Consider the following 16899-nt stretch of genomic DNA (forward strand, 5'->3'; position numbering starts at 1 on the left):
CATTGAACTTCGTTAATTAAGAGATAAGAAATAATATCATTCCAATAGTATTGCCATAATATAATTCCCTTATTCCAATTTATATTTTCTTAAATTAAATTCATATTTTATTTTAATTGATTGATTTATTCAGCATTATAAATTAAATTTCTTTTATTCGGAATTTTTTTAGGGATTTATGGTAATAATTGTTTATTCTATTATCTATCGTTGAGGAAACAAAGGGTTAGTTTAGGAATTAAAATATTCGAGAGTTCTATCGGAAAGATTCACGTAATATCAAGTTTATTTTGGATAATTTTAATTTTAAGCATTTTTCATAAATCAGGAGTGAATAATAACAATTTGAAATAAATTATATTGCGATAACTGCAGATATAATGTAATTGACCATACTGTAGAAAGCGTGGCGTTGCAGGTAAAAATTCAGTAGTTTCTTAAAATGACTGTGGAAACTGAATCGAAGACGCTGACGAATATAATTGAAGATTCGTCTCATCGTACCCAATTAACAGGTTAATCAAACGACATTGAATCGAATATGTTTACTCGATGTGTGCAACGTGCCTGATTGTGTTATTCCGTTTAATTCTTCATTGGCCCCTGATATTCAGTGTTTCGCCGAGTCGCAACCATTGTTCACGATTTCACGCTGCAGTACCGGTCCACTGGATATATCGAATAATTAAAGGAGAAACGACAAATATGTGCTACTCCAAAATATACCAAACATAAGGCAATATTTATATTCATTTTAATTAAATTCAATACAGAGGAATAGATAAATAAAAGCAAAATTAAAATCTTGTCATTGCGAGGTCCATAATGCGATTTTAAATCAATAAAAATAATATTAATATAAAATAAAATCTTATTATTAATACGTACATAGACAACAAAGGAGAATACATCTTAATTCTGAAAAAGAAGTTTTGTCTATTTCAATCTCTAAAAGTAAAGGAAGTGTATAAAAGCTACGTTATTTATGGAATGACCCAGTAAGTTCGCATCACTGTCGATATGTGCCGTTTATTCTGAAAATAGCTTAAGTCCATTTAATAAGAAAAAAAGTGACGATTTAAAAATAAGAAAACTATGTGAAATTGCAACTATTACAACTAGACTACGAATTTTTATGGTTTTGTGGCTCATTTGAGAGTGCAGAATTGCATAGAATACACGCAATGCGAAAAATATATAAAATATCTAAACTAAAACTTTCGTAATATTATTTTCATAATATTTCTAGGAAAAACTATTTTCCCTTGTAAATCCATTTCTCTACATAATTATACAGTAGATCCCAGTGTAACGCGATCAAAATATCCCGCGTTTCATTTTTCAGAATTTCGCGATATATTCCCCTTTTATAAACTGGCCCAACTGGTATTAACTTGGTTCTCTAACTTGTAGCAGTTTCTTTTGGAAAATCTCACTATCGTAATTATTTTTCGACGAATTCTTAAGTTGCGTCATACGGAATCCTATTGGTTTCTCAAAAATTTAAATTTGCATATAGATCTGTAGTCTAAGGATAGCCGACGACTTAATCTTTTTGAGATTATTATTAGAAATGGACGTAATCCATTTTCAAAATAAATGGCTCATATATGAATACATTACGGTTTGCTCGATTCTACCTCCCATCGCATCGCATCGCATCGCATCGCATCGCATCGCATCGGATCGGATCGGATCGGATCGATGATGGCGGCCGTTCAGAGAGCCTGGTCGACGCTCTGTGCGCTGAAGACGCACCGCGCGAGACGAGGAGTTATGTAAATTGAACGGGAAGGGCTCTCGATATTCGCCAAGGTAAATGCAATCACGTTGACGGTACTGTTTGCAAATGCGATCGGCGAAGAGGTCGGGTAACAAGCTATGAAATATTACTGTCGTCGATATCGCCGAACCCCCGGGACTCCTCCCAGTTAATGAAAAGAATCACTATCCGGGGAAAATCTTTTGAAATTACTGATCCGCCCCGCAGCTTCCTCCTTTGACATCGAAGACTCAGCTCAACTCGTTCGGGAATCGATTAAATCGCTTGAAACGCGAGTCATTGATGAATTTTTTCGATGAGTATTTTGAGTTGTTTTGTGTCGATGCATCTGGTTATTATTTTTAGTGGAATCTTAGGTTTTAATCAGTGAACCTTGATTATTTTTATTTTGTATAGTAAGTAGCTGAAATAGTTTCAGAGAATAGTTCTGCTGATAGTGTACTGCTACTAGTACTATTACTAGTACTACTACTAGTTTTACTAGTGCTGTTATTAGTACTAATTGTGTTAGTATAGTGATATTAGTACTAACAGTAGTACTATTATTAGTGCTACTACTAGTGATACTACTAGTACTAATCGCACTAATGCTTCTACTAATATTTCTATTAGTACTTCTACTAGTACTACAAAAACACTGTTTAACAAACTAGTCCATTGATATTATTAGTTCCAATACTAGTAGTTCGTAAGACAACAGTTCTACTGATATTCCTAGTACTGACATTAGTACTTTATAACACGGTAATTCTACTGATATCTTTTAAGGCTGGAACCTCAAATTCAATTTTTGTATTTAAGCAGAAAGGATCAATTGTGGTCCAAATCGAATTCCTTTGAAAAACTTCCTTCTGTAGATAAAGACTTTTATCGAAAATAGTCTGAAATGATTGTATAGATAATGAAAAGAAACATTTTGTAAAATATTTTTATTACGACTTTTTTTACTTGTTCTAATGTATTTCTAAAAAGGTTTCGCGAAGATTTTTTAGAATTCAATTTTATATTATTAAATTGTTATTGTAATGTACTTGTCATTACTAGAATTTATTATTTAACGAAGAGATCTATAGTCTTCGTAATAATATATCTACAGTAAATTTTCCAACTATTGTTTATTATTCCTCTGAATCTATTCAAATAAACATCTGTCTTATATATATATTTAAATTCATAATTTATATTTGAAACAGTTTATATTTCATTAACTCATTTATACAAGACCTTAATTAAAAGCCAAATTATTATGCTACCTTTGCACAGTCATAAATACTGCAACTATTTAAAATCAAATTCATTGAGTAGAGCTTACCTTAAAACAAAATCAAAAAGAAATGTTTTTGTTAAACATTTGAATATAAAATTTTGCCGAATTCTTTAAATATAAATATATATATATATAAGTACATATTTGTGGATCCTTAGGGAATAAAATTCACGGTCGGGTAAACCTGAAATAAGAGGCGCTCATCTTGCACCAAAAATTCTGAATGCTTCACGTATTGTCCTGTGAGTTGCAAGTTTGATATACATACATATATATATGGCGGTAAATAATTATCTCGGAATTTTTTGTGCTAGGAAAGTGGTTCTTATTAGTCTTTTCAAATTCGTCGGTTTACGAGTTCAGCGACAAGAATTCTAAAGCTAAACGTGTCCAACTATAAATAAAAGAATGAGATGACAAGCCTCCAAACGATAGCATCCATTTCGGAGACATTCAAACGTGCAATCAAATTTCGGTTTCCATTACCTAAAAACCTATGAAGCACTTTCAACCCCACGATGAAACAACAAACTTCCGGTTCGCAGCGTCTCTGTCGAAAACAATGAAACACGAGCTAAATACGAGAACATTACTTGAAAAAGTAATATTTATAAAGTCACATATAACTTTTTGTTTTAATTTTTCAGTTGAAACAAATTTTAAAAACAAATTTTTCTCTTGGTTAGAATATGTTTGATAATAATAGTAATTGTATGTTCAACTACTAAATCGAAACAAAAAATCATTTACAAATGACATTAACTTTCCAAGCCCTGTTTATCAGGATCCTTATTATCTAACTCTGTCTACCCGAAAAATCGCGTCTTCTCGACTACGTCTAACAACCAAAAAGGAAGACCGTTGCACTTTCAAAACTGTTCAAAAAATCGAGAAGAAAGCGTTCCAACGAAACGACTGTTCGACATCGATCGCTCTGTCGCTGGCTCTCCCACCCCACGTCGAAAAAGAACAAGGAAAAGAAATATTCGCGCGAACGGTTTGCGTCCGCCGATTAATCCGCCGATAACAAATCACGCGTACCCGATAAATCGTTCATAATGTTCGCGGGGGCGGTCGCATTAGCGGCGCATTAGCGCGGAATAGAATCGGATCGATGAAGCGCTCGCGGCGGGCGGCTGGGTGAATGGCGTAGGGTGGTCGGGGAAAAAGAAAAGAGGATTGACGACGAAACGATTGCGATGAAAAGGTTCGAAACCGTGCAGCAAGACGCAGTTCGAGTGCAGCCCAGGCGAGTGCATACCGAGGAGCTGGCTGTGCGACATACAGCTCGACTGCATAAACGGATTTGACGAGAGGAATTGCAGTAAGTTATCGATGCGCGGCCAGTGGCGGCGTCAGGCCGCGTCCAGACAGCTGTTCGCGAGCAGTTTGCCATGGCGTAGGCCGAGGCGAATTGGATCGCAATGTGAATCGGATCGAAACAAGAATTCAATCTACATTTGTCATATGGCGAATTAGATATAATTTTCATCTGCCACTTGAAAAACTTACAGCAAAAATTAATCTCGATTTGGGTAGAAAGAAGTCCCGAAAATCATTATTATTAATGTCTGAGGCTTGATATTTCTTGACTGTCCAAAAAAAGACGATCCGATAATCCTCGGTCTACCCTATATATTTGCCGACAGTTTGAACAGTTTTGCGAACAGCAAGCAAAGGATTCGTCCTTGAATGACGAACAGTGTTCGCTCGACAGATGGTACACATATCAGCAGATGTTTTTAGCTAGAAACATATCTGGACTAGAGGTGTGTGGGTACAAGAGATTTCGGGTATGAATCTGGTTGAAACTGAGCTAGTTCAGATGGGTACCCGGGCAGTTTGAAATTTTCGGGTATTCCGATATCTTCGGATAATCCGACATTTGTGGGTATCTTAACGTCAATATCGTGTTATCATCAGTTCATTTCATATAATAATATCTATAATTATACGAAATATTTATAAAATATTTATACTATAGATATTATTAACAGTAAAATACCTGAAATATCGGATTACCTGAAGATATCTGATTACTCGAACATTTTGGGTTGCCTGGGTACTCGTATATTTTAACCTTTAAACCGCTTGATTTTTTAATTCCCATCTCGAATTCTCTGGTACTCACGATTTCAGGTACCCACACACCCTAAATCTACACTGTAATACCCAGCTTCGAGCAAACAAGTCAACAACTTGCGATCAACCTTATAGCTAGTTCTAGTGCAAATGCAATACTGTTTCTCTCGGCGGGTACCTTGCGAGTAGCTCGCGGACAGTTCACTTCAGTTTGGACCAGGCCTTAGAAGTCTCTGTAGATCGATTGTCGGGCCAGGAAGGGCAAGGACTAGGTCACCGGAAAGAAGCGAAAGCCTGTGAAAGCTACGGAAACGGCCGGCGCAAACGGCGCGAAGGATTATTAGGGAGATGCTCTTTTCTCTCTTCCTCTCTCCTCCAGGGCACTCGGAATCGCAAATTGCATCCCCTAACCGGTGGACCCGTTTCCCATCGGGGCGGAATTGCGAGTCAGCCACCGGAAGAAAATAAATTACTGGGAAAGTAAATATCGGCCGTCGAAATCCGCGAGGTGACTCGCACAACCGCTTCGTCGTCTTGGGACGGAAAAGACTACGCGGAGACGCTGGCTAATTTTCTTTTTCAAATTCTTCTTTGTCCTTTTTATTTTTATTTTTTTCTTTCTTTAGTATTTCGTTTGTTTTTATTAGGCTGAATGAGCTGAGTTTATTTTCCGTTGGAATGTTAAATAATTTTCTCTCAGACTTTTCTTTCTCTTCTTTTTACATTTTGTTTGTTTATTGTTTGTTTGGTCTCTCTTATTCGAGACGGAAAATAATTTTCGAATATATCGAATTTTAATTTACCTCTAAATTTCTTTTATTTGTTTATCAGCTCTCTATACTCTAGAAATATGTTATCCTTTTCCCCCGAAACGTAAAGCAATTTTCTTCCAAATTCCTTTTTATTATTCATTTTGTTGCCCTCCCTTTTTAATTTTCTTTATTAAATTTTTTTTGCAAAAGACAATAAAATTTTCTTCGAAATTTTTCTTTCTCTCTGTATTTATTTGATTTTTCATTCGTTCGTTGACTTTTCCCAGTGAAATCACGGAGTAGCTGTGCCACCGGTGAGACGTGTCTCGTTGATTCGGAGATAATTTACCGGGTGTGTCATTAGATCGATTCGCGTGACCAGAATGTTTGGGGAACGTGTCTCGGGTCGGTTGACGGTGTTAATGCTTGCGGAATTTATGGGTTTCCTTCGGAATGGCTGCCGACGTTGCGTGAGCGTGACGATGGAAAATTGAGAGTCTTTTTAAAAGTACATAAGCGGTTTTTAGTATCCTCAACTTATTTGGATCCCGGTGCTGCCACGTTGATTTCTCTCCGTTCTTTTTTCTAATGACCCGAAAGTATTCTTATTCGTTCCCCCAGTAGAAATGTTTCTTTGAATGAGAGTAAACGCGAGCGACGCGCTCTCAGAGAATGTTTATTGCATCACGCGAATCCGCTTATCATTGGCGAGTACAATTTTCTTAGCTTTTCAATTGTCAACCTCCAAACTGTCCGTGTCATAAACATATCACATGAGTAATATTAATCCTTTGCACTCGAGAGGTAATTCTCAATCACCACTTGATTCAATATATCAAAATTACAATGTTTTATACAGGGTGTAACAAAGTTATTGCGCACAAATGATAGGGCGTGTACAACTCACTAAACTGAGTAAAAAACTCTAGCGAGCAGGAGTCCAAAATTCAATAGTTTCCGAGATAAAAGTAGATTTAGTTTAAATAAATTGTACGGTGACCGAATTAAGAACACCGAATTTCAAACAAAAGTTACAGGGTATGAAATGCTACATATCAGAATGAAAGATATTCGACCGTGACATGACTTTGAAATGTCCTGCAGAGGTCACGTCACAATTTTTAAATAGAATCCCATATCTTCTATTATATATTTTTGAACAGACATTCAGACGTTTCCAAACCATAAACATGAAATTCTTTGTATAAGTCGTTATCAAAATATCAGCATCCAAAGTTGCCGGTTTGTCAGTAGTAATGGTGGCCTACGGACAGTGCGACTGTCATGGAAGACTAAAGGAACACAATATCCACGGTCCTTGTTTGTTACACGTATGGATTTTCGTCTGAAAATGTGACTGCCATCGTTTATCGATCGGGCCACGCACTCACAGCTGAGAATGCAGTCATCGCACTCTCTACCTTCCTTTACTCTCCCATGCGTTCTTATAGGAGTCAACGTTTCACTTGATCCACCGCATTTCAAGGTCGAATCACTACAGAGAATCTGCCGAAACTGACGCATCATGGTTGCTCAAACGAGCAAGTTAGGAGTCGGACTGTCAGTGGGCTACCATCGCTACTGACAAACCGGCAACTTTGGATGCTGATATCTTGATAATAGGTTCTGCGAAAAATTTCATGTCTATGGTTTGGAAACGTCTGAATGTCTGCTTCAAAAATATATAATAGAAAATATGGAATTCTATTTAAAAATTGTGACGTGATCTCTGCAGGACGTTTCAAAGTCATGTCACGGTCGAATACCTTTCATTCTGATATGTAGCATTTCATACCCTGTAACTTTTGTTTGAAATCCAGCATTCTTGATTCGGTCACCATACATTCTTTTTTTAAACTAAACCTATTTTTATCTCGGAAACTATTGAATTTTGGACCCCTGCTCGCTAAGAGTTTTTTACTCAGTTTAGTGAGTTGTACACGTCCTATCATTTGTGAGCAACAATTTTGTTACACCCTGTATATAATATTATATTTTATATAATGCATCAATACGAGAAATATTGAAATAAAATAGCTTTGTTTCTTAATTTATGTACGTTTTCTTATTAGTTAGTTTTAAAGAATGTTATCTGTGCCTCATCGCAAAATGTTTAATATTTTTATTGAAAAAGTTTGGAGTAGAAAGAGTTAATATCAATTAAATGTTACATAAATCATGTTATAAATAAACTGTTTATTTTGAAAGCGGTTTAAGTGTATTAAAAAGAAAACGTTTAAAAATAAAGGGACAATATAAAATCGTAACTATTACATTCAGAAACTTGAATTTTTGAAAAATGTATTTAAGCTACATTACAAAATACACGGCTCGAACATATGACATGAAGGAAGCTTGAATTTTTCAGGAATTTTTTTCTTATTACTGTTTGGTCTCTTTTCAATTACGAATAACGATTTCCAATATTTTTCGTGCGTAATTGAAAAAAATGAAAAATGTACGACAGGTATAACGTTGTACCAACAAGAGATCAATTTAATTGGTTTTTTCTTTGAGTATTCAATGAAAAATAATTTCCCTGTCTTTCTATTTCGTTTCCTCTTTGATTACACTTTTTAATGATTCCAATGTCGTTGGTTAATTGTATTAGGATTATTTTTGCAATTGCTGTTAGTCTCCTGTAATTAATTGACAGAATGTCAAGTAGTTGAGTCATCGAATTAGGACACACTGCGTTTGTATAATGCAACGATACGAGCCACTTTCTGGACCGTTAATATATACATTGATTACCCAAATGCGAATAATATCTAATAATATTTCAACTTATTTCAAAATATTTCAGAACATCTCAAACAACAATATAACAATATATTAATGTTTATATAATGTTTATTAAACAATTTGTAATATATAATCATAATACTAATGGTAATAATTTTTCACTACCAATTATTACTGAACAAACCGTACGAACTAGAATATTACACGTAATACGCAAATGATGCAATAAATATTCAGATTCGTCGATTTCATTCCTCAGGTAAATGAATTTACCAAAAACGTATCCATCAGCAACGTAACATCAGAATATCGTAACTACCAGTTTCCTATTCCATGACAATTATTCCTGCGCGAAAGCGTGCCGAAAGGAGGAGAAACAGAAAAAGTAACCGGCGACGAGTGCAATTGACCCTGGGGATGCAATTTGCGAGTCCTCGAGACAGCTCTCGGACGAAAATAGATCAGTGGCGAACGATGTGTGCATCGTGGGCGTTGTCGTGGCGCCTGACGTCATGGTTCATCGTAACAATTGTCAAATTTTCATGAATCATTTGTCGTCTTTGTAGGAACGAAGACTTGCACGACGGAACAATTCACATGTCACTCGGGTAACGGCGAGTGCGTGGCGCTCACATGGATGTGTGACGGCACGCCGGACTGTACGGACGGATCAGATGAGAGTGAATGCAGTAAGCTTATGCGGAGACTTTTTTCACGCTTCTCTCGCTATTTCTTATTTTCTTTTAATACGATCGCAGCGACGGTCGCCGGTGACCGGCAGTGAGATTTTCGATTATCTCGTCTGCCATCGGGAACCGTTGCCGAGCTGCTTTCATTGGTCGTTATTAATCGTCGCCAAGCTTATCGCAGCGACGGTCATCGATGACCAGCGCTGAAATTTTGTTGAATTGGTCACCGCTGATCGTCGTTGAGATTTTTTCATTAGCCATTAGTAATCGTCACCAAGCCTTTCGTTTACCTTGCATGCACCCTTATCCAGCTTTTCTTCTAAACCTATTCAGACAAATTGGTTGAAGTGAACTAAAGTAAAGGTGAGGTAAAGATAAAGGTAACATTAGTTTTAGAAACATACCTATCGTAATCATGTGTCTTTTGGTTTCATTCGAATTAGAAATAAAGAATTTACGGAAAAAATGTTTATTTATTTGAGATTAGTTTGAGGTGGTCACATTAACAGTAAAGTCATTAATGGTCTCCAATAATTGAATACGTAATTGTTCATTGCATAATGATACATAAATAATTATATGGCCATATAAATAATTAGTGTATAGTTTACAAAGTAGACAAATAGTATTTACAGAATATACAACTTATAGAATAAACTAGTCGCACAGTAAGTACACAATTTACAGAATTCTTAATTATAACGAAATTAATACGTTTATCTGATTGAGAAACTTTAATATATACGTAATAGAACAAAAGTATCGTAATACTGAAAGGTAATACTAATAATAATAAATTATAATACTAATAGTAAGAATAATAAAAGGATAAAAGCGGAAATCTCGGTTGTTAATGTAAGAATGAACTGTCCTTCACGTGTATCTATTTACAGTCGGTGGACTCGAATCGCCGTAGTAGCTTCGCTTTCCGTCACGTTGATCGCCAAGTAACCAGCTAACGTTGAATCCGCAGCGGAAAGCTGATGATTAAGGTTGGATTTTCACGCGAATTCACAGCTTCAGCGCGTTTACTGCTCGACAAACACTCGTAAATCTCTGTAAGCGTGAAACCGTGTGCTGCAAAAAAAATGAAGGACAGAAAAATCATATGCTGGATGTTCTATTGTTGTTAGCTTTTTTCTTCTGCACACCGAATAAATGAAAAAATTGAAAAGGAAAACGGTTTTATCGTTTCTGTTTGAACATATAAAGTCCCATTCAAAAAATTCAAAGTTTCTCCACTGCTTCTATAAAAACATTCCGAACAGTAATAGTTAACACGCGTTACCATGAACTGCATTGAAACTGCTTTTTCTTCTTATTGTTTCTTCGTATTTCCCATTTATGAAAGAAAAGTCAGCTGGTAATAACACGAGCAACCTCATGAAAGTCAAGATTTATCGTGGCGAGCACGTTGTTTCGAAATTGAAAAGCAACCGAGTTATTTAGCTGCAAACAGTATTAATATTTACAAGATCGTGATCTGAAAATAATATTTTCCTAATTCTTCTTGTTGAAACTATTTTATTTTTACAGAATTGAAAGAAGAAACGAAAGAAAGAATATTCTACCCACCATCTTGAGAAAATAGCGAATCTATTCTCAGAATTTCTTTCAAATTTTGTTTCAAATAACATTTTTGAATAATAAAATATTTTCTACAAATTTATCATGAAACTAATGCTTAACGAGTCTTCCGCGAAAATAACGTTTGTAATTTGTTCGGTCGCACAAATCGTACACGAGCTGCCATGTTAAAATGAGGCGCCAATTAGAATTTGTTTCAATTTACGAAGACAATTAACGTATTACGAAATTTCAACGACTCGTTTTATGTATATTTACAAACGCGTGCTTAAAAGACCGCAATGCTGTTTTCAAAAGTCGCGAAGCTTGCTCGCAATAATTTCTGCTCTCCGTTCTACGAAATTTTGTAAGAATTATCAATTACATTTGGTCGCCAACGTGTCCAAGGTATTAACAACTGTCAACAATTACGTTGATTAGCTTTTATTATTTTATAGAAACTACAAACATTCATTTATCGAGACCGGGACCGACTAATATTTTAATTTGTTTATTACTATGTCTAAGTTTAATTCGAAAATTTCCTAGAAAACCATTACTTCCATAATTACGAAAAAAGAAATCATGAATAAGCTAATTTTGATTTGTCCAGTAATTTTAGTGTAAAAAAGGAGATCAAAAACCGAAGAGCATTTTATAAATTATCTTAATACCTGGACCGAAGCACTACGGTTCAATCTATTTTCAATGGATTGTTAAACTCGGAACGAACCGTAACAAAGTTGAATCGCCAATAACAAGTTGAGTTCCCCATTTATCAGCGCTTTATCGCACTTTATTAATCATGTAACAAGGTCTTCGCCCCGTTAGTTAAGAGTTAATACGCGATCAATTTAATAACGAACGCGCTAGCTGTTAATTGAAAGGCTTGCAGCACTTCGAATATCTCTTCGCCTTTTATAACATTTAACGTGAAATGTGATTACAACTATTTAAAAAGCATGCTCCCGCTTCGTAACTGTTTTAATTAGAAAGTTCGACGTCGTTATCGATTTCGGACCGCTAGATTGCGCATGTGTTTCTCAGTGCGTGATAGAGAAATTGGGAAAAACCACTTCAATAATACTTCTCGTCGAGCCTTAATTAAAAAGTTCCTGAAACGCGCAAGAGGATTTTCGAACGGCGCCGGAAAAGTTCCGAAAATGCAACTGTTCTAATTAGAAAAACGAAAAAATGCAAATTGACCTGTTACAAAAACACGAATCAGCGAGCCGGATAAATTTCAGTTAAATATTTGTTCGAAGCTTTACTTAAAGTTAACTTAAACAACAAACAAAATATAAAATCGAAAAAGCTTCGATCAAAAAACTGCGAATGCAAGTCGAAACGTTACAAGACAAGACATTTAAACGAGAAATCAAACAAAATTTAACAGGGAGTGCGGAAAAAGGGGTAATTCTATATGAAAAAATATATGGAAGAAAAGAAATATAATGTTCTCATTTATATCTTCAATTTCAATAAAATCCAGTTTGAAAATTATATTCATATACTTCAACATTCATTTATTCGGAAATAAATTCCAATGCAAGATACCATTCCACATTTTCGATTCATTTTTCCATCTACTATAACCTCACAATTCTTTCATTCTACCCAATCAACGCTCCATATATTAAAAAGCTATTCAAACTCGATTTTTAATAAAGCCTTAGTCCCTTGAATAAAACCGGCGAGCCACACGGGTGCTCGCCCTCAGTGCGAAACACAGTTTCGTAATTAGTTTTATGAATCCATCGTATCATAATAAAAATAATTTCCATACCTTTGCAGAGAAATTTAATTGAATCTATAATATTTCAGTCTTCTTCGCAACAGTCGTATCCACAAAGTTGACAAAATGAAATAGCACAAGCATAAACACGTGAGACAAGATAAGTCGTGGGGCAAGGGGTAAACAAACAAACTTTAATCTCTCCTCCAAGCATATCTTCTCTCGTAGATTCATCCCTATTTTTGCTTTCCGCCAAGTCGGAAACATCTTGTGTAAATCAAAAGCGCGTCAGGAAGCATGGAGATTAGGAAAGAATAAAAAGCTGGGGAAAAAATGTAAAAGCTCGCGGTAGAGGAAACAGCGATCGGCGAAGTTTCGAAAGGGACACGGGAAAGCAACAGCGAGGCAGAACTCGTAGAATAGAAAAAAAGAGGACAGTTAATAGGAGCGGAACAGTGGTGGAAAAAGTTCGTTTCATAAATTCTCGGAACGCGAGCCGAGAATTCGCGGCCGAGGAGTTGAGGATTTATTGGACCGGGGCTCGACGAGAATTATTAAACAAAGGGCAGAGCTGATGGACCGTTAATATCGCGTTAGGTGGCGCCCGTGCGGAGTGCTTATTACAGGCGACCCGGGGATATTAAAAGTTAGGCGTCGCGTTCCCGCGGCGTAATATACAAGCGGAACAGCTGAAAACGGCATGCGCGCCGGCGCCGTTTCGTATTTCACGGATTAATCGGGAACACCTTGCGCCTCCGAAATCACCGCCTCTACTTAACGCATTCGTAACCGCATATAATTACCGAGGGTCTGTAGCTGAACAGCAGTGAGGAGAATTAACGGTTTGCTAGTCGAACGCGTATCGATGAAAAATGTGGAGTGATTATGAACAGATACACGTTTAGCCACGTGTACCACATATGTGAAATATTTTTAAGAAACACACGGTCACGGATAACAGTAAATGTTACGAGGCAGCGAAAACGTAAAGGAACGATATGAAAATAGATGAAAATGAACAAAAACTTGAATATAACTTTATATTTTATTCAGAAAATCAATAGAGTCCGTAAGCAAGATATAACCGAAATATCCGATGACACGGATCGCGTTAAACGGAAACTAGAAGAATTGGAATGGCAGATTTCAGTGTTAAATGAATTCTAGTTTGTTGGAAAATAATCGATGGGAATTAAAATTATAAGTGGAACGACATCAGTTGTAATTATATTTCTATCGATTACAATTGTATCAGTTATAATTGTTTTCGAATAATTTAGAAATATCATCAGTGACCACTATCGTAACGAACGTGTTAATAATAATGTTTTCATAATGGTGTTAAGAACGAGAGTTAAGCAAAGAAATTAATCTTGGAACATAAAACTTTAACACGAGGAGACGACCAACCATCAGCAACAGACATTCATTGCTAGTCTTCTCGAAGCTGGGCATCAATAGCGACCTTAATGATTCGATCAGGGACTGTGGTAGCTATCAATAAGTATTAAATTAAAATATGAAAATTTAGAAGACCAAAAGAAATTTACAATAAAAGTAACAAATAGTCACTACTACCATACAAATGAAAAACAGGGAAACGTCATGAGCTTCCTTAGAGTAGAAACCAAGCGTTTTAACTCTAAAATTAGAGGACATCTGAATGCTGTGCTCAGTCTCTTCGACCGCAGAACAAATTGTGCAAAAGCGCCGGACAACTAATCGCGACGAGTAGCGCAGTCCTTCTTTTTATCGCTCCAAACATTATCATTACAATTATAGCTTCTCTCATCCTCTAATTAGCCTCACCCCGCATAATTACAGGACCGTAAATAACATTTCCTTTTCGGCGACGAATGAAACGGTCGAGCCCTGCTCCCGTATTTCCCGTCGCGTCGTGTCGTGTCGGTCCGCTTTTTTGTCCACGATATATCCCGTTCTTCCGCGCGTTTCCTCATTTTTCAGCACACTTGGAGGGACCAAACAGAAATTTAAATTCGGTACGGCTCCCCTTTCACCTGGAATCTAATGGGAGTCGTATATTTTTTCACATCTTTCTTCGGATCTCGTGCCGCGAATTTTCGAGATCTCGCAACCCTCTTGTCTCTTCTCGCTTTCAAACATCGTTTAAAAATATCGTGACACCGTGGTCTCTCTTTTTCTTATATTTGAGTGTATTTTAAGGTTGTCATATTAACAGTAAAGTCATTAGTGACCACCAACATTTAAATATATTACTTATTACTTAATAATACTTAATACATAATGGCTTAGTATACAATAATATAAGAATTGCATAATACAAGGCTTTCGGAATAAACATAACTTACTTATAAGTAATTTAGAAAGTTAATTTGTCTGAAAAACTTAAGCACATTCTCGATACTGATGGGATCATTTAGGTTCGTCTTCATATCAGATTTAATGTTACAGTTGTTTTGTTTTACAGGAGAATCAGGGGTAATTTATTAGAATGTCTTTAATGCTTAGAGGTATTTCGCAAAGTGTGTATTTAGATGGAGGTGCTTTGATAGTAAATATTCGTGTGTTTATCTTGAATCGCTTGATCGGATGCGACACCCTGGTTTTGTTATTGTCGAGGGGGTGTATGGTTTTTTCAACGCGTCGATGTAACCGAGGATGATTTATGAGCGGAATATCGGACGAGGTTCGAACCTGTCTTTAATGTGTACACAACTCCCCTTTTTTTTGGTGTCACAAAAGTATGTCGGGATTAGAAACGAATCGGAAAAACATGTTAATCCCCCGTAGCTATCGTTGCAACGCGCAAACGCGGTTGTAAAAAATTCATCTAGGGACGTGCGGTTTTAAAAAAGATACACGTGGAAATGAAATGAAAAATGTTTTATTACTGTTACGCGGAAGAAACGTCTCTAATGAACAAATCATGTGTATAAATAGACCGTACGATTGAATAAACATGTTGACGATATATTTTGTATTTATTTTCCAGATTTATTTAAATACGTCCGTTAATAAGGAAAATACTGTTCGTTTTAGTTTTTGATTTTTCGCTATCAGCTCGCTGAAACGTAAATACACGCTCTCAGATAAATCTGTTCGTGAAGTTATACGCTTCATCGATACTCATTATTAATAACGATTTGTGCCTCGATGGACTTTAGGAATATTATTTATCGTTTGTTTCATTATTTCGTTATACTTTCGTTTGATGTCCGATAGTCGTGTCGAAAATTATAGACTATTGTATCACGATTTTTTTTAACGAAGTTCATTTAGCGCGGATGTCCCATTGTATGCTGCTAAAACGTTCTCCGCTAACGTAACTGAATGTCATGATAATGTATAGTTTAATCAATTTTATTATAAGGATTTAAATCGAATCTTTTAGTAATGGACATTTTAAAAATTTTTATTATCCATTTAATATTTAATAATAATCTTTATTATTAAAACCATTTGAAATTTGTTATTACTTTTTCATGATTAATTCGTCCCCGGTATTACGGTACGTATCATAAAACACCCTGTGCGAAGTAACGTATTTCTTCTTTGATATTGCGCGTATACCAATTTTCACCAAAACTTTCCATCCTTCCTTTATTAACATGTTGAATGAAATTTATATTTTCATCTCCAAGTGTTAGTTATTAATATTCATTTATTTAACACTAGAGCCACTCAAATAATTGGATCAACTGTTCCATATTTTCTCATAGAATTATAATAATATATATAAATTGTTATAATATTAACTGTTATATTAACTGGTATAATAATTATTATATTAATCATTACAGTAATTATAATATAACATTTTTTTATTAATGAAATCATAGATAATAATATATAACTGTTATAGCAGTATAATGTAGTATATTTTAGATCGTATATTATCAAATCAAAATGAGAAATCCGAAAAATTGTTATTCATATGAGTGGTTCTATCGTCAAAACGTTAATAATTTCCTTCATCCCTTGACGAATTCCTCATACTTTGGTGATTGGGCTTTTCATTTTTCCATAAAACACCTCTACAAGCTTCTCCACTAATGTCAAGTCGTGCAAGCAGCGATAGAACATTCGATTTTTCGTTGTCAAGTGACTTTATGATTTGTTGGCCGTGGCGCTTCATGTGTCGTTACATTGAACGCAGTTTCCGTAGCATTTCTCTTTTGTTTCTTTCGTTGCCTCCCCCTCTAGCTTACGGCGTCGACCCTTCAACGTTTCGACGTATTATTTTGAAATATGAACACGAACGTTCAACGTGACCGCTATTAATTAACACGTTCAACGCC

General features: G+C 35.7%; 1 protein-coding gene across 10 annotated transcripts in view; it reads left to right on the top strand.

Moving 5' to 3' along the window:
- The window catches only part of LOC116426430 (Lipophorin receptor 2), a 100730-nt gene that overhangs the window by 76139 nt on the left and 7692 nt on the right, over window positions 1-16899 (top strand). For 6 of the 10 annotated variants that reach the window (XM_076370330.1, XM_076370329.1, XM_076370333.1 and 3 more), the window contains one exon: window positions 9196-9318. The exons of 2 other annotated variants lie outside the window; for them this stretch is intronic. In XM_076370330.1, coding sequence (XP_076226445.1) covers window positions 9196-9318 — 123 coding nt within the window. Of the gene's footprint in view, window positions 1-4257; window positions 4375-9195; window positions 9319-16899 lie in introns of all 10 variants that reach the window. 2 more of the 10 variants (XM_076370332.1, XM_031975344.2) reach the window with 1 other exon arrangement.

Source organism: Nomia melanderi, chromosome 8 (assembly GCF_051020985.1).
Source record: "Nomia melanderi isolate GNS246 chromosome 8, iyNomMela1, whole genome shotgun sequence".
NCBI lineage: Eukaryota > Metazoa > Arthropoda > Insecta > Hymenoptera > Halictidae > Nomia > Nomia melanderi.